Genomic DNA, 23275 nt, shown 5'->3' with positions numbered 1-23275 from the left:
ACCTGAAATCATTATCGTTATTGTTCTCGTATAATGGGAGTGGACAGATCTTATAGGCTGTTTACATCCCACAAAACCACAGTTTGTCTTCAAACAGACACCGAGGGGTTTGTTCACTTCAAGAAAGACGACATGTTTGTCGCGCGAGAGTCAAGTTGAGTCGCTCAGTACGTTTACAGGTCTGAAGCTCTGTTTGTTTTCATCTGAATAAATAATATCCAGATTTACTGTGACCGCTAGGAAAACATCGAGCCTCCGAGTTACAGGTACGAGGTTCAGGGTCTTGAGGCAACGCACAAACAGGCTCAGGAACATTTTTTACCCTTGGGCCATCAGGCTTTTGAACAACAAGATGCCATGAATGAATGATGCATGGGTGGAATAGTTTATAGTTTTAGTATGCTGTATTTTATTATTTTTTATATACTATTGCTTTTATACTTATATTTATTGTCTTACTATTGCACTATGGTTAGGGTATCCTAAACCAATTTCGTTGTTACACTGTTTACAATGACAATAAAGCATATGCTATTCTGTTCTATTCTATATTCCTTTATGGATAAAACAAACAGGAGCTTCAGACCTGTCAACATACTCATGCCATGCGAGACTTTGCGATACAGGGACAGACAGAACTACTGCAGAGGAGGAGACATTAAAAAGGAAAATCTGCAGATTTGTTGCGATTTGTTAAACCTGAAATATTAGGAAACTAGAGCCCCAGGTTGAATTTGACTGGAATTGTCCTTTAATGCAGGGGTTCCCAACCACTGGGCTCTGGATTATTTGGTACCAGGCCTCAGAGCAGGGCCGTTGTATAGGGGAGAAAGGTGATGATAATTCTAGCGGCCCAGTGCCCACAAAGGGGGCCCATAAAAACCCCAGTAGTCTAATCTTTGTATGACTGAATTATTCTGCTTAGACCCTGACTAATACTAATAATGCTGCATTAGCATCAAAACAAAGCAGACTAAATAGAAAATGATAATATGTACATATGTAGTCTAACAAAAAAAAGTGGAAAAGTCAGGGGCCCACTTTAGTATTCTTTAAGGGGGCCCAGAATTCCTTGCAACGGCCCTGCCTCAGAGAGAGAATGAAAAACTATAAAATCGTTTGTTTTTATCTCATGTACACTTCCGGTCGTTTGATTTTGGACATGTTTCCACTTCCATCTCTCAGTTAACAGGCAGGTCCACAAGCGTAAAAAAGAGTAAGAGTAAAAAAACAAGCGTCGCCGGGAAAGACTCAGCAATGAGACGACAGACGACCTGACGACTGCCAACAAGAAGAAAGCTGCATTTAAAAGAAAAACCAAGAGTCCTAGCTATTTAAATTACAGGTTCACTGCAACAGGTGATTCACATGTTCCAAGCTCCACTGTGTGTTATAAATGTGGCGAGCGGCTCTAAACCACTTCCCTTCACAGAAACCTTGCAGTTTCCTGCAGCGACGGCAGCAAAACCAGACGACAGAGTGGACTGAACCATCACCTCCACATGACTGGTTAAATAATATTATTATTAAATCAGCCCCAACTGTAAGCACTTTTAAATCCAGGTTAAAAACATTTCTCTTTTCACGTGCTTATAGCTGAGAACTTAAAACTTTATCTATTTTCTTTTATTTTACTTTTATTTGCTCTTGGTTTTAACTTCTGTTTTATGCTTTTTTTATGTTTTGTCTTTAAGTAAAGCACATTGAATTGCCATGGTATGAAATGTGCTATATAAATAAAGATGCCTTGCCTTGCCTATTATCATATTATGGTGAGTTGGAACAAAGAACGTATTAATTGAATTAAAAACGTAACGGTAAACCAATCGTTTCTATATTATAAGTGTAATGTAAACGGGAGAACCCCCTGGACTGGGTTTAATGGACTGAACCTCCAGCTGAGTGCGTGTGTGTGTGGTTCAGGTTGAAGGGGAGTGCGTGTGTCCCCTCACCTCTTGAGCTCGGTAGGTGTAAAGCACCTTGTCTTTGAGCAGGAACCACAGTCTCTTCCAGTTCCTCTTGCTCTTCTTGGTTCTCTGTAAAGCGCCGCTGAGGGAGCCTTCGTCCGACTCCATCACCTGCACCGAGATCAGGACACACAGCTGTCGTTATAGAGAGCCCTAAGCAGAAGCAGGTAGTAACGTCGCCATGGGACCTCAATTCGGAAAAAGTCTCCATGTAAGTGAACGGGAGTCAAAGTTTTATTTCGTGATCCGATTGAATTGTGTCATGAGAAAAAAATATGACCTCTACCTGTTTAAAGGGACAACCAGGAGTTTTAGAAAAGCGAAGCGTTTTCACATTTATGAGCCTCCGCGCACCGTGAAATTCTTTGACCGGCGCAAGACAGACTCATGTTTTCATTCATCAAGAAATAAAGTCAGAGGTTCAAAGACGATCACATACCGTCGTAGTTCCGACCATAAACAGCGATTCGGCGGCGTTATTCTCATGACTCGCCGCAAAACCGAAAGTGAAGAAATGCTGGTCGGCCCAGCATTTCCACCATTAATTAAAACAACAAAATAACGATAGAGACAAAACGATATATTTATCGAAAATGGGCCCATTAACAAGTGTGGGTAGCGTAGATTCATCCACATTAATATGAGACTTTTTTATAACCAAATAGAAACTCCTCGTTGTCCCTTTAAAACATCACGTTTCATGCCGAGAAATCAGCAGTTTGTTGTAAAAATATTGTAGAATAAAATTCAGAAGAATCCGTAAAGGTGCGTTCACACCGGACCTTTTATTTTTGTCGCCGTCGCTCGTATCGCTCCGAAAAAAACGCTCCGTCGCTCAGCTGCATTTGCTCGTCAATTTGGCTCAGAACCACAGACTTGCATTTTCGCTCTGATGACGTCATGCCCACTGCCATGTGCCTCTGTTTACACCGGCACCACCAGCATTACGGCAGCCAATCAGCGACGAGCGACGAGCGACTGACGGCCGGAGAGTTGGGATTTCTCATCTCGAGCGACAGAAAACGCTCAATCACTCCTTCGCTGTTGCTCCGAGCCCCAGCGTTTTTTCACCTGGGCGATTAAACGCTCAATCGCTCGTTTGCATTGACTTAACATGTAAACTCGTCGCTTGTTCGAAAAACAAAAGTTCCGGTGTGAACGCAGCTTAACCAGAAAGACTACAAGTCGCGTAGGTGACGTCATACACCACATGGCGCCCTTTCCCGTGTCAGTTGGTGACTTATTTTTTGTGGGACACCAGATCTGTAGTCCGTAGAGCGTCGTCACACAAAATACATTCTTCTGTTGTCGTTTTATGATAAACTGCTGATTTCTCTTCACAGGTAGAGGTCATATTTTTTTCTCATGGCACAATTCAATCGGATCACAAAATAAAACTTTGACTCCCGTTCATTTACATGGAGACTTTTTCCTGTCATGTATTTACCTATGTGTAGTGACCAGATAGTTATTGCATATGTGGTATAGGCATTGAGTATTCTGTCATGTATCTTCCTATATGTAGTAACCAGATAGTTATTACATAGTAATAGTTATAGTGATTCATTTAATGAATCCTGTTCCTTAATACTATGTATTGCTGATGCCTTATGATGGCAGCACTAAGAACTAATTATATTATGAGCACTAACTACCTTGTGCCATCGCAAACGTGTGTTATGGCCTTACAAATGTATATTTATTAATGTATATTTATTAATGTGGTATTTTACCTCATTGTTGCTCTCTTTTAAGGTTGCCCTTTATCATCAGGCAGAGGGACTGGCGATGAAAACTAGCTTTTTAGCTAACTCGGGTGCATTTACATTTGTTTTTTTTACAATGTTTTATTAATGTACATTGTCCCTTGTCAAATAAATTTAACTGAAACTGAGTTGAGGTCCCAAGGCGACGTTACTTCCTGCTTCCGCTTCGGCACGCTATTATCTCACACACACAGTATAGACAGAGGCTACACACTGGAGGGGCTGTACCTGGTTGAAGGACATGGTGCCTTTACGGTGTCTCCAGATGTTGGGCGGGTGGATGTTCTGAAACACGGCGGACAGAGGACGACTGGAGCGATGTGGACGAGGACTGTTCTTCCCCGTCAGAGGAGACACATCTCCGCCTACACAGACACACAACAGGGTGGAAACTACACATTAATACACAACCATGTGGACAAACATGGACAGAATCATCATCGGTTATGACTTTGATATTTTTCTAAACCACATGTTTAATTTTAGACAAACTGGAGCATCACACCCTCACTGTGGTGAAAACAAACTGGTTTATAAAGAGATAATCTTCTCCCTCTGACCGCATGACCTCCGATGTAACTCTATGGAATCAGGTTATGTATATTTATGTCTAAACATTATTTTTAGTTAATGACATAGATAATGAGTGAAGAGTCGTAACGTTGCCTTGGTTGAAGAACAAAACCATATTAGTTCACAGAGATAAGATGCGGTGATGTTTATGTTTATGTTTATTAAAGACTCTCCCTGGGGTCTTCCAGGGAAACAAAACACAAAGACACAAACGTGCTACAAACTCGGGAAACAACTTCATCAGCTGTAACACATGAGCTGCAAAACACATCAACACAACAGGAAGTGTTTCTGGGGACACGATAAAGAGAGGGACCGGTCACAATAAAACGAGGGACCAGTCACAATAAAACGAGGGACCAGTCACAATAAAGCGAGGGACCAGTCACAATAAAACGAGGGACCAGTCACAATAAAACGAGGGACCAGTCACAATAAAGCAAGGGACCGGTCACAATAAAATAAAGCGAGGGACCGGTCACAATAAAATAAAGCGAGGGACCGGTAACAATAAAACGAGTCACAATAAAGCCAAGGACCAGTCACAATAAAACGAGGGACCAGTCACAATAAAGCGAGGGACCAGTCACAATAAAATAAAACGAGGGACCAGTCACAATAAAGCAAGGGACCGGTCACAATAAAGCGAGGGACCGGTCACAATAAAATAAAACGAGGGACCAGTCACAATAAAGCAAGGGACCGGTCACAATAAAGCAAGGGACCGGTCACAATAAAATAAAGCGAGGGACCGGTCATAATAAAACGAGTCACAATAAAGCCAAGGACCAGTCACAATAAAACGAGGGACCAGTCACAATAAAACGAGGGACCAGTCACAATAAAGCGAGGGACCAGCCACAATAAAACGAGGGACCAGTCACAATAAAGCAGTGGACCAGTCACAATAAAGCAAGGGACCGGTCACAATAAAGCAAGGGACCGGTCACAATAAAGCAAGGGACCGGTCACAATAAAGCGAGGGACCAGTCACAATAAAACGAGGGACCAGTCACAATAAAGCAAGGGACCGGTCACAATAAAGCAAGGGACCGATCACAATAAAACGAGGGACCAGTCACAATAAAACGAGGGACCAGTCACAATAAAGCGAGGGACCAGTCACAATAAAACGAGGGACCAGTCACAATAAAACGAGGGACCAGTCACAATAAAGCGAGGGACCAGTCACAATAAAACGAGGGACCAGTCACAATAAAGCAGTGGACCAGTCACAATAAAGCAAGGGACCGGTCACAATAAAGCAAGGGACCGGTCACAATAAAGCAAGGGACCGATCACAATAAAGCGAGGGACCAGTCACAATAAACCGAGGGACCAGTCACAATAAAATAAAGCGAGGGACCGGTCACAATAAAGCGACGGACCAGTCACAATAAAGCAAGGGACCGGTCACAATAAAATAAAGCGAGGGACCGGTCACAATAAAACGAGTCACAATAAAGCCAAGGACCAGTCACAATAAAGCGAGGGACCAGTGCCAATAAAGCGAGGGACCAGACACAATAAAGCGAGGCACCGGTCACAATAAAGCGAGGGACCGGTCACAATAAAGCGAGGGACCAGTGCCAATAAAGCGAGGGACCAGTCACAATAAAGCTAGGGACCAGTCACAATAAAATAAAGCTGGGGACCGGTCACAATAAAGCGAGGGACCAGTCACAATAAAGCGAGTCACAATAAAACGAGGGACCAGACACAATAAAGCGAGGGACCAGACACAATAAAGCGAGGGACCAGACACAATAAAATAAAGCGAGTGATCAGTCACAATAAAGCAGGGACCTGTCACAATAAAGCAAGGGACCAGTCACAATAAAGCGAGGGACCAGTCACAATAAAATAAAGCCAGGGACCAGTCACAATAAAGCCAAGGACCAGTCACAATAAAACAAGGGACCAGTCACAATAAAGCGAGGGACCGGTCACAATAAAGCGAGGGACCGGTCACAATAAAACGAGGGACCAGTCACAATAAAGCGAGGGACCAGTCACAATAAAGCCAAGGACCAGTCACAATAAAACGAGGGACCAGTCACAATAAAGCGAGGGACCAGTCACGATAAAGCGAGGGACCGATCTGGGGCCTTTAGAAGTTGTGCAGACAGCTTCTTGTTAGTGGGTTTGACAATGAGCTGAGTTTGTTTGGTTTATTAGAACATCAATATCACATGATTCACGTGGTATTGATCATATTGATCATGTTAGCTTAGCTTTAGCCTTTAGCCTGGTCCCTCACTTTATTGCGTCCTCCAGAAACACTTCCTGTTGTCTTGGGAGTTTCTGTCAAACTGATGAGTGTTTTATTTCCTTCACCTCTCTTCTTCAGCTCGTTGTAACAGTGATCGCACACTTTGGCCATTCGGTCCTTCATGTATTTCAGAGGATATCTGTTCCTGGAGCAGCTCCGACACACAATCTGTATTCAACAACACAGACACACACACAGACACACACAGACACAGACACACACACACACACACACACACAGACAAAGTGGAACCAGTTAGTTCAGTCAGACTCTCCGGTCTCATCTGGAAACATCTGGTTCTCCACTCTGTGTTGTTTTCTGTGACTCACTCTCCCGCAGCCGTGACAGTGGTGTCGCCGCAGCGTGAGGCTGAAGTCTGAGGTGCAGTTCATACACATCATCACCTGAGACACCGGGACCAGAGTCGGAGCTTTTTCTCCCAGGGACAGATGAAGACGATCTCTCACCTGCAACACACACACACACACACACACACACTGGTTATATGGTAGAAGCTGTGCAGCACAAAAAAAAAGAAAACGGAATAATTTGGTGCATTTTCTTTCTTTTTTTTGTTCTTTTCTTGCAATGTTTTTAACCCTGTGAAGCACTTTGTGTTGCTCCAAGCATGAAAGGTGCTATACTAGGGATGCACATTTTAATTTTTTTTTCTGACCGATAACCGACGCTCGTTAACCGATTATTAACCGTTAACCGATAAGATTAAGAAGCTTGAGGCACACGGCAAAAAAAAAATATATATATATTTTTTTTTTTGTGCGCCGCAACAGCTGATCAGCTCCGTCTCAGCTGATAGCTCATATGGAGGTTAGATCGTCCAATAGAACTGTTTTTATAAAGTGCAGCCAGACATCAGGCTGAAGGAGCAGCAGAGCTCCTCTGACAGCTCCTCTGTGGAGCTGCAGGAGAGCTGCAGGTGAACAGGCTGGAGAGCAGCGACGTCCTCGTTTTTTTTGTTTTTTTTTCAGCGCCGTAGTTACAGGTGATGCACATCTATGTCCGTGTAGCTACATTTATTGTCTGACCTTCCTTCAGTGGGGCTGCTACACATACTGTCAGTCCTCCTGTGTAACTTTTTGCTACGAAATATGACTGAAGGCAGTGGACTCTGCACGTGTCGACACGCCCCCATGAGTTGACGACATAAGGAGCTAATAAAATAAATAAATAACCGATAGTATTAATCGGTCAAAGTTCTTGTTATCGGTTAACGGTTAAACGGTTAATCATGTGCATCCCTATGCTATACAAATAAAATAAAGTTGAAGTTGAAAGTTGAATTATGTAACAACTCATTACAAAATTATTACATATTGTTCAAGAATTTTATTTCAAAATGCAGTGCAACAAGTTATGTTATCGATGTGATGATGACGGGACTCACGTCGCCTGAGCAGCTGCTGAACGCTGCAGATCCTCGTGTGTGTTCGGTGACTGTGCGGCTCAGTGTGTAGAACCAGTCCTCTCTCTCCAGGAACGAGCTGAAAACACACAGATAAACTGTGAACAACTGATTTGTGCGGTCGTTATAACAACACGCCTGACTGTGCCGTCGTGGACGATGAGCAGCTTGTGGCGTGAATGCACCACCAAAACAAAAAGGCGGCAACTTTGTACTTTCCAAAAGCAAAGTCGAAAAACGATGACAAAACTTAGTTAAATGTTAGAATAGAAAAGAATGGAATAGAAACTTTATTTGTCTGACACCATGACTGTGTCCAAAATCACCCCCTTCTCTGTAGTTGGAGTCAAACTATGGAATTCTCAAAGTAATGAATTGAAAACCTGTACAAATATTTTCCAAGCCAAGAAAATGCTCAAGGAAATAATGGAAATCAGAAATTATGACAAAAGTAGTCAGTGATTCTTGTAGAAATGTCAGCTTGAAATGCTGTGTTTTATCTTTCATTATGCTTGTTTTGTTTACTTTATGGTAAGACTACAGTATCGCTCAGTGACAGACAGATAAGTCAACTCGAAACTTTGTTTTTGTTTGTTCTGTTGTTGTTGTTGTTTTTTTTTTGTTATGTTTTGTTTTATGGTAAGACTGTTGCTCAGTGACAGATTACTAGATAATTAGTTTTTTTTTTTTTTTTTAGTATATATTTTTGGGCGTTTTTGCCTTTATTTGATAGCACATAGTGAGATAGACAGGAAAGGGGGAGGCAGAGAGAGGGGGAATGACATGCAGGAAAGGTCCGCCCGACTCGGGATTCGAACCGGGGACGCCTGCCCCTAGATAATTAGATATTGAGTGAGGGGCAGGCGATATAAGATGTAACTTCTCTCTGCTCCCTTCCAACCAATGAATAAGAAAATGGTGTGATGAAAGAAAGAAAGAAAGAAAGAAAGAAAGAAAGAAAGAAAGAAAGAAAGAAAGAAAGAAAGAAAGAAAGACATTAAATAAGATCTAAACAAAAATACACAAGAAAAAAAAAGTACACCAAATGAAAAAAAAAACTGAAATTCCTCTACTGTTGACCGAGGGCTGTGATTGCAGTTGGAATGAATGATTGCTAATAATATATTCCAAAAAAATAATGAAAATACCATTAAATTAATGAAATGAGTAACTTAAAGCTCTTAAACAATAGTGACGGTCAAAAACCTCCACATGTCCGACATTGTTCAGACTGACGACCAACCTTGAAATCACGTGATAATAAATTATAAATTGCAGCTTTTACTATTACTTGCTCAAAAGATACATTTCCAAGAAGTCAACATATATAATATATAACCATGACTGAAGAATTATGTTTGAAGCCAACACAACGACACCAAACGTGTAAAACATCAGAGAACGACTCTGTTGATGTTTGAGGGTTAAAAACCTGCTGTGGTGACGTGAACATGTTTCATCTCGTTCCATAATAAACGATCGTGATCGATCATTAACACAGAGTGTGACCCACCTGGCCGACAGAGTGATGGAGATGTCAGTTCCCTCGATCCTCAGGGCGTTCTGCACGTTCTCCACCACCGGTTTACTGACCTGAGGAGCCGTCAGGTTAATGAGACGGGTCAGACATTAAACAGAGAGGAAGCTGTTTAAGGTTTTATAAACGTTACTGTTGTATAATATATAGCAATAAAGTGATGATATAACATTAAAATAGACATATAGGTGCATCAGGGATGGATAATAGAACAATTATTACGTTGAATGTTGTAATTACACAGTAAGATTAGGGTCCATTGACTGTAATATCTAGTGTTTACTCTTTAACTTCACTATTATCTATTCCTAACCTACTATTTTTTATGTTTTGTACATATTTCTTTTCCAAAATTGTTGATATTTTTATACTTTACTCTTATTTTTACACTGGTGTTGTGTTATATATCATTTCCCAGTCTGAGAAAAGTATAAAGTAAACCCCTTTTATCTCATCTTATCTTATTGCAAACATTACGAACGTTACTGTAGATCCCACATTGAAAAAAAAAAAATCTAAAATACAGACTATGGTGTAAATTGCAACCAATACTGTTTTTTATTTGTTTGTTTATTAAGATCCAACCAGGAAACTACTGTAGACAACACAGACACTAACATGAAACGATATGTGCATGTTTTAAATGTAAAATAACTGACATGATAAATCTGACTATAACAAATATTAAAATTGACAAGACAAGACAGATTTATGGATAAATATAATAATAAATAAATATATAATATAGAGTGTAACCCATATACTGTACCTCTTATGTATATCAAGGAATAGCCTACATATTAATGAATGAAGTTCCTTTTTAAATAATGTTCATTTAGTGCTTTTTAAAAAAACATATATATAATTTTGTTGTTTAATAAGTTTTGGTATTACATTTCATTCTTGCATATATCACTGTGTGTGGAAGTGTTACGATAAAAAACTTTAAATCCACAGTCTGACCTTTAGGCCCGTGAGCGGCAGCGTGTTCTTCAGCCTGTATTTGCCGTCCTGCTGCGGGTAGGTGTACAGCAGCACGTCGTTCATCTGGAAACACAGATTCATATTTTATGTTTTATTATTTTCTTGTGAATGCAGATGTGTTTGGAAACAGTTGAAGGTTTTAAAAACAAGGGGAGTTTATTCATGTGTGTGCAGCAGTCGTCCAGCAGGTGGCGCCATCAGTTCAAACATGAGGGTGCAATAACACTACACATTCAGATTCACACACTGTGTTCTTTGCCATAAATTAATAATAATTCATGATCATTTAAAGCCGCTTCACTTTGTTTTCAGTGGTTAAACTTTTTATATTATTATTACTGATAATATATTATATTATATTATTATTACTGGTTACCACCTGTAGTTTTTATGTGAGCACAGATAAAACAGACTCTTCAGTAAACAGACAACAAACTGCATCATTAACTCCTGAATTATTTTTTACACTGGATCATTTCCCTCTCGGTCCCGTTGCGTTCGTGTCCGTGTGGATAAACGGGAAGTTACACAACCATGATGATGATGATGATGATGATGATGATGATGATGATGATGATGATGATGATGACCACGTTTACAAGCGTTTTTTTTTTTTTTTTTTTTTAAGTGTCGAGCTCAGATCAGGAGGGAGAAGCTCCACAGGTAATTTAATTTTCTAATCTCTCCTGGTGAGAAGAATATTTTGTTGTCATCTACCTCCTGTTTAAGTTCATTTACGTTCACATTAGTGTAATAGTAGTAGTTTATTACGGTCATATGCACATATAGTAAAAATCAACAATCATCATTAATCGTCCTTCCAGACTATATTCAATCAAACTTCAGTCCATAATTATGGCATTATGCTGAAAAGAAGCAGGCTGTTGAACCTGCCTATTAATCCTACTCATGTATTAAGCTTTAACGATTTATATTTAAATGGCGTCAAAAAAAACAGGAAAGGTGCCAAACGAATTATATAGGTCAAAACATAGATATAATGATAAAATCATAATCCATCAACCTATTTTTGAGATATTAATGACATATTCACAACATCACTGTCCAGGAATAAACTAAAGGAATAGAAATAAACAAATGATAAACTCAACAGATGCAGATTAAGTTGTAAACAGCAAAATATGTAATTGAACCTTGTTTGTACCTTTCAAGTAAAAGTTACTGTTTTAAATTACTTTTAAATTGTATAATGTTTTTTGGTAATACTTTATAATACGTACACACTATTAAGCATTAGTTAAGCATTAATAAATACTGAATTGTGTTTATAAACTACATACTAATAAGTATTCATGTGTTATAAATGATGAATTCAGTATTTAATGCTTAACTAATGCTTAATAGTGTGAGCTTATTATACAGTGTTACCTTTTTTCTCTTTTTTTGCTTTGTTTGATATCTTCCAGGAAGCTGTTCCACAACTTCTTCCCAGCAACAGAAATACACGTAGCCTACTTTGTTCATATCTCCCATCTCTTTCCTTAAACAGTTTTTGTTTACTGCTTGGGAGGAAGTTATTTTTTGCTTTGTACTGTAGATTATCTGTGCAGTTTTGATTTATTTCTATTAGGTCGGTGAATTTGGTAACACTTTATAATAAATACACACTATTAAGCATTAGTTAAGCATTAATAAATACTGAATTCATCATTTATAACGCATGAATACTCATTAGTATGTAGTTTATAAACACAGTTAGTGCTTACCACTATGAGTAAAACATTTTTAACTGTGTTTATAAACTACATACTAATGAATATTCATGTGTTATACATGATGAATTCAGTATTTAATGCAGTGGTGGTTCCCAACCTTTTTTGGCTCATGACCCCAATTTTGACATCCCAAATTTCTTGCGACCCCGTCAATCAAGATGCGCCAGCTCAGATATTTGTATATGCTGCATTTTATTTGAACTTGATTTATATTAAAGAAAGTGAAAGTATAGAATACAGTTGTTTAAGATTGTGTTTGGCGGTTTTAATCATAATTTTAAAAAGAGTAATTATTAGTTAAAAAGATTTTTATCAGTAATTTTTTGTATCAATTACTAGACATTTCTGGCGACCGCATTTCAATTCCAGGTGACCCCACGTGGGGTCCCGACCCCAAGGTTGAAAAATACGGATTTAATGCTTAATTAATGCTTAATAGTGTGCACTTATAATGTGTTACCGTGTATTTTAGTGCTCTTAGTTTGAAAAAATAATTCATTTATGCAGAAATCATTATCTCTATTGCCCTTTTTTGAATTCTATAAATAGTTTGTGAGATCAGAACTGAAAACACAGAGTTTATCAAACATGCTGAGGACACGTGATCCTGGTCTGATCTGATCTGATCTGATGTGATGTGAGTTACAGTACAGTTGCAGAGTGGTGCAGGTGTACGTGGAGCTGCGTTGACCTTCCTCGTGCTGTCAGTAAAGAACTGGCTCAGGAAGTCGGTATTCAGAAACATCCTGTCAGGAAGCTCTGCTCTTAGCAGCTCAGTCTGAGTCTGGACTCTGGAGCTTTACACACACAAAAAAAACCTACAAGTGTCTATTAACTCATATAATACGACATGCAGGAAACGGCGTTTTACCAAAAACAGATGCCGGGGCTGTCGACTCTTCCTGCTGACCTTCATCAGAGTGCCCTCTTTAACAAACACCTGATTACATGAGAGAGAGAAAACACAGAGTTACAACAGAATCAACTCTTCATCGTCTCTCTGGTTTAATGACACATGCATCAGGACGTCGCCTGCGCTAATTAATGTTGTTTCAGTAGCCGGGGGGGTTCCCAGATGTGTGTTAAAGGGCAACAGGGGTGGTGCAGGGCAGACAGGGTGGAGGGGTAGTTGAGGGGGGGTAGGGGGGGCAGGAGGGTGTGTGGTGGGCAACAAGAAACAATGGTGTTATCAGAGCCGTACCCTGCCAGGCTGCAGCAGCTCCCGCTGACCGTGAACACTGTACTCGATGTTGACCAGACGCAACAAGTTCTCCTGAAACAGAGAGAGGAGAAGAGGAGAGGAGGAGAGGAGAGGAGAGGAGAGGAGAGGAGAGGAGAGGAGAGGAGAGGAGAGGAGAGGAGAGGAGAGGAGAGGAGAAGATAAGAAGAGGGAGAAGAGAAGAGAAAAGAAGAGAAGAGAGAAGAGAAGAGAAGAGAAAAGAAGAGAAGAGAAGAGAGAAAGAAAGAAGAGAAAAGAAGAGAAGAGCAGAGGAAAGAAGAGAGGAGAAGAGACGAGAAGAGAAGGGAAGAGGAGAGAGAAAGAAGAGAAGAGAAGAGACGAGACGAGAAGAGAAGAAAGAAGAGAAAAGAAGACAAGAGCAGAGGAGAGGAGAGAGGGGAAGAGAAGAGAAGAGAAGAGAAGAGAAGAGAAGAGAAGAGAAGAGAAGAGAAGAGAAGAGAAGAGAAGAAGAGAAGGGAAGAGCGGCCAAAATCAGAGAAATGATAAAAGAGTAATTTGCAGTGATTGTCCTGAAAACCCAAACTTCCTCCTGTTCTGATCTCACTCCCTTTGTCTCGTCTGTTCTGACTCTTATCACCTGGATCAACACGTCAACTATTGTTTCTCTGTGGATGATTCACAAACGACATCATTCTGAGAAAATAACTCTACAAACTATGACAAGAAAAACTGAAAACAGCCACATTGTTAGGATTCATCCTCAGAGGATCACGATAAGTTATGGTTCCCCAGAGGGAAATTACATCACATTACAGATCCACTAAGAATAGAGCGTATGAAGATAAAAATACATTAATGCATAGAATATATAGAAGAAAAAATATGTCTTTATTCTATAATATGGCTAGGAAATTCAATTATGTAAATGAAAATATGAGTTTTAAGATGACATTGTAATCTTGAGTTTAATCTACATGTAGTTTTTAAAGGGATAGTTCAACATTTTGGCAAACTGGCCCATTGCCATAATCCCTATAGTCATAGCAGTAGGTTTGTTACCTTTAATTGTCGGTGCAAGCTATTTTTAGAACGGCGGAGCAGAACCGCGAGCTGGTCAGAGCTACGCTACGGAGGCTCTTTATGGGATTTCTTTGGTTTCCCTCATCAAACTCATCAAATACACAATCCAACAACTCCACAACGCTCTGGTGGACAAGTTGTGACCTGCACATTCACCACGCTATGAGATAATAACACAACGTTACCAGACAGAGTTGTTTTAGAGGTAAATACAGAGACTGATGATGAAAAACTGTCCCTGAAGGCAACGTACATCAGCGGTTTTGCATGAATTTCCCTCTAAAACAACTCTGTCTGGTAACGTTCTGTTATTATCTCATAGCGTGGTGAATGTGCAGGTCACAACTTGTCCACCAGAGCGTTTTGACCGCATCACTGTCATGCTCAAATTACGTTTAAGCACACCCTCGAGGGTAATATTGCTTAAGTTAAACAGTTTCATACGTTTTTGAATTTCATAGTTTGTATTTTCAGTCAATGCATTATATGTTTAAATGTTGTTTGTTCCTTTAATTTGCATTTTTCTACAGAATGGTGTGATGTAGTTGAATTTTCTTTTAGTAAACTTTTATGTTTGAAACGGATGCATCTCTTTTTTTCATTCCTGTAAGAACAACTACCTTTCCTTCCTCTCATGTGGCTTCGACACCCTTAAGGAAAACTTCAACATATATCTGATGAACCACTCCACCCTTAATTTATACATGCATATATACAGTATATATATATATATATAGTTGTGGTTGTTGCAGATGAAACTCACCCCGTGTTTTAAACTGTCATTGACTTGATCTGCGATGTCGGACACGATCACCACGGCAGCTGAAGAAAACACACACACAGAAGCCATTAAACACACACTGACTGAATGTTCCTGTTTGATTAAATGTGTTTTAATTCCTGCTGTGTGTGTGTGTGTGTGTGTGTGTGTGTGTGTGTGTGTGTGTGTGTGTGTGTGTGTGTGTGTGTGTGTGTGTGTAATAAAAGTGAGTCAGTGGTCTGGCCGTGACATGGTGTCTGGCCTGAGCAGCTCCTCTGACCCTCAGGGAGATGAAGCTGCTGCAGCTCGCCTCCTCATGAATTACACATGAAGCTGCTCAAACTGCTGCCACCACACACACACACACACACACACACACACACACACACACAAACTAAATGAGCTCTCCTGTGGCCCAAACGAGCACAAATAAATTCCCCGTGAACACACACACACACACACAACGACACACACACTCACAACGACACACACACAACGGTACCTTGGGTTTCCTCGTACTCCTTGGAATCAGGCGAGAGGTTGTTCAGGTAATCTACAGGAGCAGAGACACACATTAACTCCTCCTCCTCTTCCTCCTCCTCCTCCTCCTCCTCCAAGTGTTGGGTGAAGGATGTTTATAGTGAGAAGAACAGACAGACCATAATAATCTCAACCCCTCTTGGACTCACCGGTGAGGAGCATGCGGTACTGAGCGACACGCACGATGACCTGCAGCAGCTGGTGTTTGAGAGAAACCTTCTCTCCGGCCGGATTCTGTTGCTGAGACAAGTTCACACACATACACACTTAGTTAGTTTAGTTTATTTATTTGTTTCATTCATTAAAAAAATAAAATAAAACAACGAAAAAATTAACAATAATGCAACTCCTGAAAGAAGCTAACCTATGTTGTCTACCACTTATTTTTAAAGAAATCCTTTCACAAATGAGATAATATAAGCAAAGAGGAAAAATGATAATAAGAAGAAGAACAACAAAAACATTTGTCATGAAATAAGTTTTATCTATCTCTATCTATCTATCGATCTAAAAATAGCTTGCACCGACAATTAAAGGTAATGAACTTACTGCTATGACTATAGGGATTTTATGGCAATGGACCAATTTGCCAAAATGTTGAACTATCCCTTCAAGTAATGGCTGCAGACCAGCCTTCTACTCATCATCCTAGTGAATCCCTGGGTCTGAAACAAGTCGTCATGCAACATTTTCACTGAGTGTGAAGAAACTTGTGCAAATAAAATGGAAGTTGTGATGAGAAGCAGATTAAAAACAGCCACACTGGACCTCTGGGCACAAACAGAGGACGTATTAATATTGTAGCTGTGACCAAGGACCAATAACACACAGAGCTGCTCAGAGTGTGTGTGTCTGTGTGTGTGTGTGTGTCTGTGTGTGTTTGAATTGCTCTCGTTGTGGGAATATGAAAGTGTTGACACCGTCACATTTCCAGCTGCTGGTGGCGTTAGATCAGAATTAGAGCGTTTACACTTCATCCTCAGAGGAAGGCGATCGTCTCCAACAAAGATCCTCTACTATGAAAAGATGTCTCACTACAAGCTGCTCCAATGATATGAAATGGTTCAGCTACACTTCCTGTCTCCTAAAGTGGGCGTGGTCACCCGTCCCCCCACCTACTGTTGTGTGGATTTATAAAGGTTGTCGGTAGAGGAGGAAAGTGAGATGTTTATATCTTCTTATAACATTAAATATGTACACAGCTAACAGTCCTATTTAACATTACGAAAATGTGTTAGTTGATGTTAGAGCTGCAACAATTAATTGATTATTAAAGGGACAAGGCAAGGCAAGGCAAGGCAAGGCAATTTTATTTGTATAGCCCGTTTTTACAAACAGTTTGTCTCAAAGGGCTTTACATGGCATCGTAGCAACATCCTCTGTCCTTAGACCCTCACATCGACTGAGGAAAAACAACGAGGAGTTTCTTCTTGGTTATAAAAAAGTCCCACGTTAATGTGGATGAATCTACGCTACCCACACTTGTTTATGGGCCCATTTTCGATAAATATATCGTTTTGTCTCTATCGTTATTTTGTTATTTTAATTAATGGTGGAAATGCTGGGCGAGCCGACCAGCGTTTCCTTACTTTCGGTTTTGCGGACGCTCATGAGAATAACGAATCGCCGTTTATGGTCGGAACTACGACGGTAACTGAACCTCTTTGAACCTCTGACTTTAATTCTTGATGAATGAAAACATGAGTCTGTCTTGCGCCGGTCGAAGAATTCTACGGTGCGCACGGAGGCTCATAAATGTAGTGTGAAAACGCTTCGCTTTTCCAAAACTCCTCGTTGTCCCTTTAAATTAATCCTCAACTATTTTGATAATCAAATAATCAGTTTGAGTAGTTTTTTAAGAAGAAAAAAGTCAAAATTCTCTGATTTCAGCTTCTTAAATGTGAATATTTCTGGTTTCTTTGTTCCTTTATGACAATAAACTGAGTCTCTCTGGTTTGTGGACAAAACAAGACATTTGAGGACGTCATCTTGTGGTTTGGGAAACACTGATTGACATTTTTTAACATTTTATTGACCAAATAACTAATCGACAGATTAATCTATACTGAAAATAATCGTTGATTCATTCAGAGATACATCAGTTTTAATACCAATTTTGGTTCTTGGTTATAAAAGAGATATGAGAGAGATCTCGCTTTGTTAGTCTCAAGCAGTTGCACAGATCTCGCATGATAGGAAACAGGAAATGGCGTACTTTAAAAGATCAATTTAAGGATTTTATGAATCAATATCGCATCTTTCAAATGAAGACTGATATGAGTTGGAAAATTGATTTTTGAAACCCAGCCTTATTGTTCACGTTCACTTCTCTAGACTCAAGACCTGCTGCTGCTGCTGCTGGTCTCCTAAAGGGGGCGGAGCCACGGTCTGCTGCTCTCCTAAAGGGGGTGGAGTCAAGGTCTCCTAAAGGGGGCGGAGTCATGGTCTGCTGCTCTCCTAAAGAGGGCGGAGTCACGGTCTGCTGGTCTCCTAAAGGGGGCGGAGTCATAGTCTGTTGGTCTCCTAAAGGGGGCGGAGTCATGTTCTGCTGGTCTCCTAAAGGGGGCGGAGTCACGGTCTGCCGGTCTCCTAAAGGGGGCGGAGTCATGGAGAAACCCACAGGACACAGAGACAGGAAACTGACTCGTAGCGGAGCGTCTTGGTTTCTAAACCGTCTTTGGATCTAATCATCCACCCAGAACTCATCAGAGTCACAGTGGTTCTTCCTCTGGAGACACTGGAGTCTCATCACAGCCCATAAACTTCGGTTTGGACCGACCGACTGCCTCCGACCTCAGGAGGATCGTCACGATGCAGCTGCAGCCACGTTAACACAGTCAGAGCTCAGGAGGAGCCAAAGATGTTAAATCAGACAGAGGAACCTGCCAACTCCTCCTCCTCCTCCTCTTCCCCCTTGTCGTCTATAAAACTGAGGGAAAACACTGGAAACGAGAGCCTGGTACAGTTCACAGCTCCACTGATCTGCTCCTACAATCAGCTGCTTTATCACAGAGAAAACACTGATCTGAGCTGGATGAGATACTGACCGTTAACAACACTGAGCAGAAAACACACGTATTCCCCCGTGGAGGAATACTGAGTTCCAGATAAACGTTTTTTTTTTTTTTTTCGACTAGTGGATGGACTGAAATATAAAGTGTATGTAACGTATAACTACACTTAAACAGGTGTAGTATTATTTTGTGACGGGACCTCTTGAGTCAAGTAACGGCACATTTTATTTTCAGTAAGAGTAACAGCGTTATAATGAGGGAAACAGTAACTGTTTTGATTACTGTTACTGAAGTAACGCTGTTAGTAACGCCATTATTCCCATCTCTGTCCATGAAGCATCACATCGTCATGACATCATCATGACATCATACTGTTTTTATAAATGTTTTACAATTAAAATCTGTCAATTTGCTCTAAGATCAACATTTTGCCACCAGCTCTCTCACCCAGGGGCGTCAATTGGGTATGGCAAGGTATGGCAGCTGCCACACCTTGGCTCCAGGGGGAAATGTAAATGTTCGTTTTTTTTTTTAATAGATTTATGGAATTACTCTGTGTCAATTTGTATTTATTATTCTATTATTTAATACATATAAGTTAACTACAAATGAAAAACAACACAATCGATTTCTCTAGGTATTATCTTTCCCAACACTTGTATCCCCCCTCCATATCTTGAAATGTGGTATCTTCCAGCCCCCCCCCCCTGACGAGACGACGCAGGTCAGAGCTGGTTTCATTATTGTTATTAGCGCGATTTGTTTTGCTGAGCTAATTGATGTAAAATGAAAAGGAAGCAGTGAACTTTTGAATCATTTTTCATCAAAAAAAAAAGGCAGGTGATGGGTCCAATGTACCTCTTATAAATCTGTTTAAGGGAAATATGATTTATCTCTCTCTTACTCTCTTCTTCTCCCTCCCTCTCCTCTTTGTATTAGGACTTTAACAGTTTTAAGTTTACCTGGTATGTTCACGTGATATTGTTGCAATTACATAGTGAATGAAGTGAACAGAATGAGTGAAATTGCGTTTGTCAGAAAGGCTATTACTGCTCTCTAACCCTGCCGCTTGTTATCCATGGTGCTGAAAACGGATGCGTAAAGGCACACAGGGGCGCCATGCAACCCAAAAATTGGAGGGGGCACAGTGAAGGTTGCGCGCAAAATCTTTTGGGGGATGCCCTCAAATCACTTATTTTGGGCACTAAGGCCAGTGCTGGGGACCGTGAAAACTTATTTCACTGCTCCATATATTGATTTTTCGGCAGCTTCGTTGTAAACAAATGCACATGGCCATATATTGATTTTTCATGTATTGATTTTTTGCGGCTTCATTGTGAAAACAAATGCACATGGCCAGGGACTGCTAGCAAACCAGCGGAAAAGCGACTTGCCATTATTTGTAATAGATTTCACTCAATATGACCACTGATCATAGCTAGATGGTAAAATAATAAGTAATGTAATGTAAGAAAAAATAAATTATCCCTCAAGTCTGTGGGTGCACGTGCCCCCTCGTTTCTATTGACATGATACCGCTGAAGGCGCTTTTGACTGAATTGATCAACAGTACTTATGTGTTTGTGTCCATATTACGTTAACGGGATGTGAGTGAGGCTGCATTTGAAAAAGTTCAAAATTTTCCTAACCACACAGATAGCTACATAGCCGACTTTTGTGATGATTATTTGCTGGGCATATTGATTGATACTGTAGTTAAGTCATGTGACTAGTAACCTTGCCATACCTTAGCTTTGGCTGAATTGACGCCACTGCTCTCACCTAGATGTCAAGTCACCTCTGTCTTGTCTATATATGTTTGTGTTTGTAGGTTATGTATGCACTTCATTTTTGTTATTCAACTTTATTATTATTTTTATTTTATTTATTCATTTTTATTCAGATCATCTACGTTCTTACTGTAACTGTCCTCCTTTTGTCACTGTGTTTCTATGGTTCAATCCCATGACACGTTCTTATGTCTTAGGCCACTGTTGCTATATTTGCTGTGAGAATCTATTCTAGTGATATTGTCTCCCCTGAAATAAAATTCCTCATTTGTTAAATGAAAATAAAACATTTTACGGCAAAATCGGTCGACTTCATATCCTGAGTCTGATTGTTCTGTTCATTTAACTGATACAAACTCCACTAAAGAAGCTGTGGAAGCTTTTTGATCTGTAACACATGAAGATTACATCACACACACACACACACGCACACACACACACGCACACACACACACACACACACACACACACACACACACACACACACACACACACACACACACACACACACACACACACACACACACACACACACACACACACACACACTGCACTTCATCTCTGTCACTCTCCACCCTGTAGATAACAATAATGTGCAGCGATAACACGACTCCTGATAAAGATCAAATATAAAAAGAGTTGGTTCAAGTTTCGCTGTCATTTCTTTTTAATCAAAAAAACAACAGTTTCTCATTTTGTTGACAGATTTTCTATTAATTTCTTTTTTTTAAATTGAAAGAAATGTTATGTTTTTCTTTTTCTTTTGTTTATTAATATTTGGTGATAAAAACCCAAATAAATGTAGTGCAATAAAGTCTGTTTTTTTTTAAATCTTTGATTCCAAATTGTATTTCCTTATAAACTACAAAAGATAATCTACAACAGTGCAGAGGAAAAGGAGGAGGACAGAGGACAGTTCGCCCTGATGAAGGTGTTCAGTGTTTTTAAAGCAGCTCAGTGTGTCTGACCTCAAACTGGTGAACGATGGCGGCGAAGGCGGGCGACGCCCTGACGCTGTCGTCAAGGAGACTCATGCTTCTGTCGTAGTGGCCGATGTAGGTGGTGAAAACCAAGAACTCCGCTCTCCTGGACAGGAAGACGTCAGCGATCCTCTGACTCTCCTCCCTGGGGGCCACGCAGGGGTGTAATTAAATCTCAGTGTGAGGGGAGGAGATGCAGGTGTGCATCCAGGTGTGTGTGTGTGTGTGTGTGTGTGTGTGTGTGTGTGTGTGTCTCACCAGTTTCGGATTCGGTTCTCCAGCTCGGTGCAGACTCTGCGGTGCAGACTGTAAACGTCCGGCAGCTCGTTGAGAATCTCTCTCAGCCTCTCGTCCTCCAGCACCGGCTCCCCCTCGTCCCCGACCGCCGAACCCACGGCCTCACGGAAGTCCTGAGGACAAGAAAGACCATCAAAATCTGACTCAAATTTAAACCCCCAGTGTGTAACTTATTTGGCTTTTTATTATAAAAAATCAAATCTGTCTTTCATAAATACGTATTTCACTGAAGTGGAATCACAGCCACATACAAATGAAAGCTTTCTGGTACCTTAGAATGAGTTGTTACAAGTCGTTACAAATACTGTAATAGTGTGTGAATGTGTGTGTGAATGGGTGAATGTGATGTACTGTAAAGCGCTTTGGGTATCGTTCAGGTATAGTAAAGCGCTATATAAATACAGACCATTTACCATTTACCATTTACATAAGTGGGCGACGCACCGAACCGAGGCGGCCATGTTGCATCGCCATTTTTTACGTCGAGTGGCAGCGTGACCGTAGGTAACCACGGAAACTGAGCGGAGCTGTGGGCTCGGCCTGTTAAAACTGTCACCACTGTGTAGTGTGAGGAAGGATGGAGGCACTGATGTTGCATTCAGGTGCAGTCAGGCAGACGGCCGTCGGCAAACCAACCGGATGTCATTTTACTCCACCAGAGAAAGACGGTAAAACAATACCACATCACCATGACAACATATTGTCAGGCCTGTATTGTTTTACCTCGTGCTGGCGGACCACTTGTTTACATAGACGCTTGTTTATCCTGTTACATGCAGCGTCTGTTGTCTTTCTGACGTCTGCCCGATTTCACGTGAATGCAACATCAAGAATACGTTCTGATATGCAACCGCACCGCTAGATGGGGGGAATTCCTACATACTATATACCTTTAAAGGAACTTTATGGAAGAAATGTGTAATAATTAATCATAAAATCACCCAATATGTCACCAGAGACTAAGACATCATGTTCATTTGAAACACTGATCAGATCACAAACAGCCAAAATATTCACATTTAAAACTTGTTTATGTTTAGATTTTGTGTCGTGGCCTGTTGCTCCGCCCACCGCTCAATCTCCCAATCACCAAGTCAGAATCATTTCAGCATCATCCAGGTTTCCAGTTCCCACTGAGCTGCAGCTGCAACAGTCATTGTGGATCATGTCTGACGTTACTAAACATTAAAACACCTCGCTGTGACTCTCAGAAACGTCCTGACTGAAGCCGAAACAAAACCAGGATCTGATCAGGAGGAGACGAGTTGGAAAGATGGAGAGACGGCTGAAAGCGGATAAGCTAATTTTCTCCTTTTCATCTTCTCAGGTTTTAGCAACAACAATCTGTTTTCCCAGTCCATGTTCACCGCTTTATC

At 40.6% G+C, this 23275-nt stretch overlaps 1 protein-coding gene across 1 annotated transcript in view; it reads right to left on the bottom strand.

The window, feature by feature from the left end:
- The window catches only part of fgd5b (FYVE, RhoGEF and PH domain containing 5b), a gene marked incomplete at its 5' end in the record, with an annotated part of 44045 nt that overhangs the window by 3593 nt on the left and 17177 nt on the right, over positions 1–23275 (bottom strand). The window contains 14 exons of the mRNA XM_083971224.1: positions 1953–2078; positions 3962–4098; positions 6644–6746; positions 6908–7045; positions 7984–8080; positions 9515–9594; positions 10502–10585; positions 13130–13198; positions 13460–13531; positions 15282–15340; positions 15781–15831; positions 15968–16058; positions 21591–21747; positions 21861–22012. Of these exons, the coding sequence (XP_083827350.1) occupies positions 1953–2078; positions 3962–4098; positions 6644–6746; positions 6908–7045; positions 7984–8080; positions 9515–9594; positions 10502–10585; positions 13130–13198; positions 13460–13531; positions 15282–15340; positions 15781–15831; positions 15968–16058; positions 21591–21747; positions 21861–22012 (1416 nt within the window). The remainder of the gene's footprint in view (positions 1–1952; positions 2079–3961; positions 4099–6643; positions 6747–6907; positions 7046–7983; positions 8081–9514; positions 9595–10501; positions 10586–13129; positions 13199–13459; positions 13532–15281; positions 15341–15780; positions 15832–15967; positions 16059–21590; positions 21748–21860; positions 22013–23275) is intronic.

Source organism: Trachurus trachurus (assembly GCF_905171665.1).
Source record: "Trachurus trachurus genome assembly, chromosome: 5".
Lineage (NCBI taxonomy): Eukaryota > Metazoa > Chordata > Actinopteri > Carangiformes > Carangidae > Trachurus > Trachurus trachurus.
This window is presented reverse-complemented; position numbering and strand designations above follow the sequence as displayed.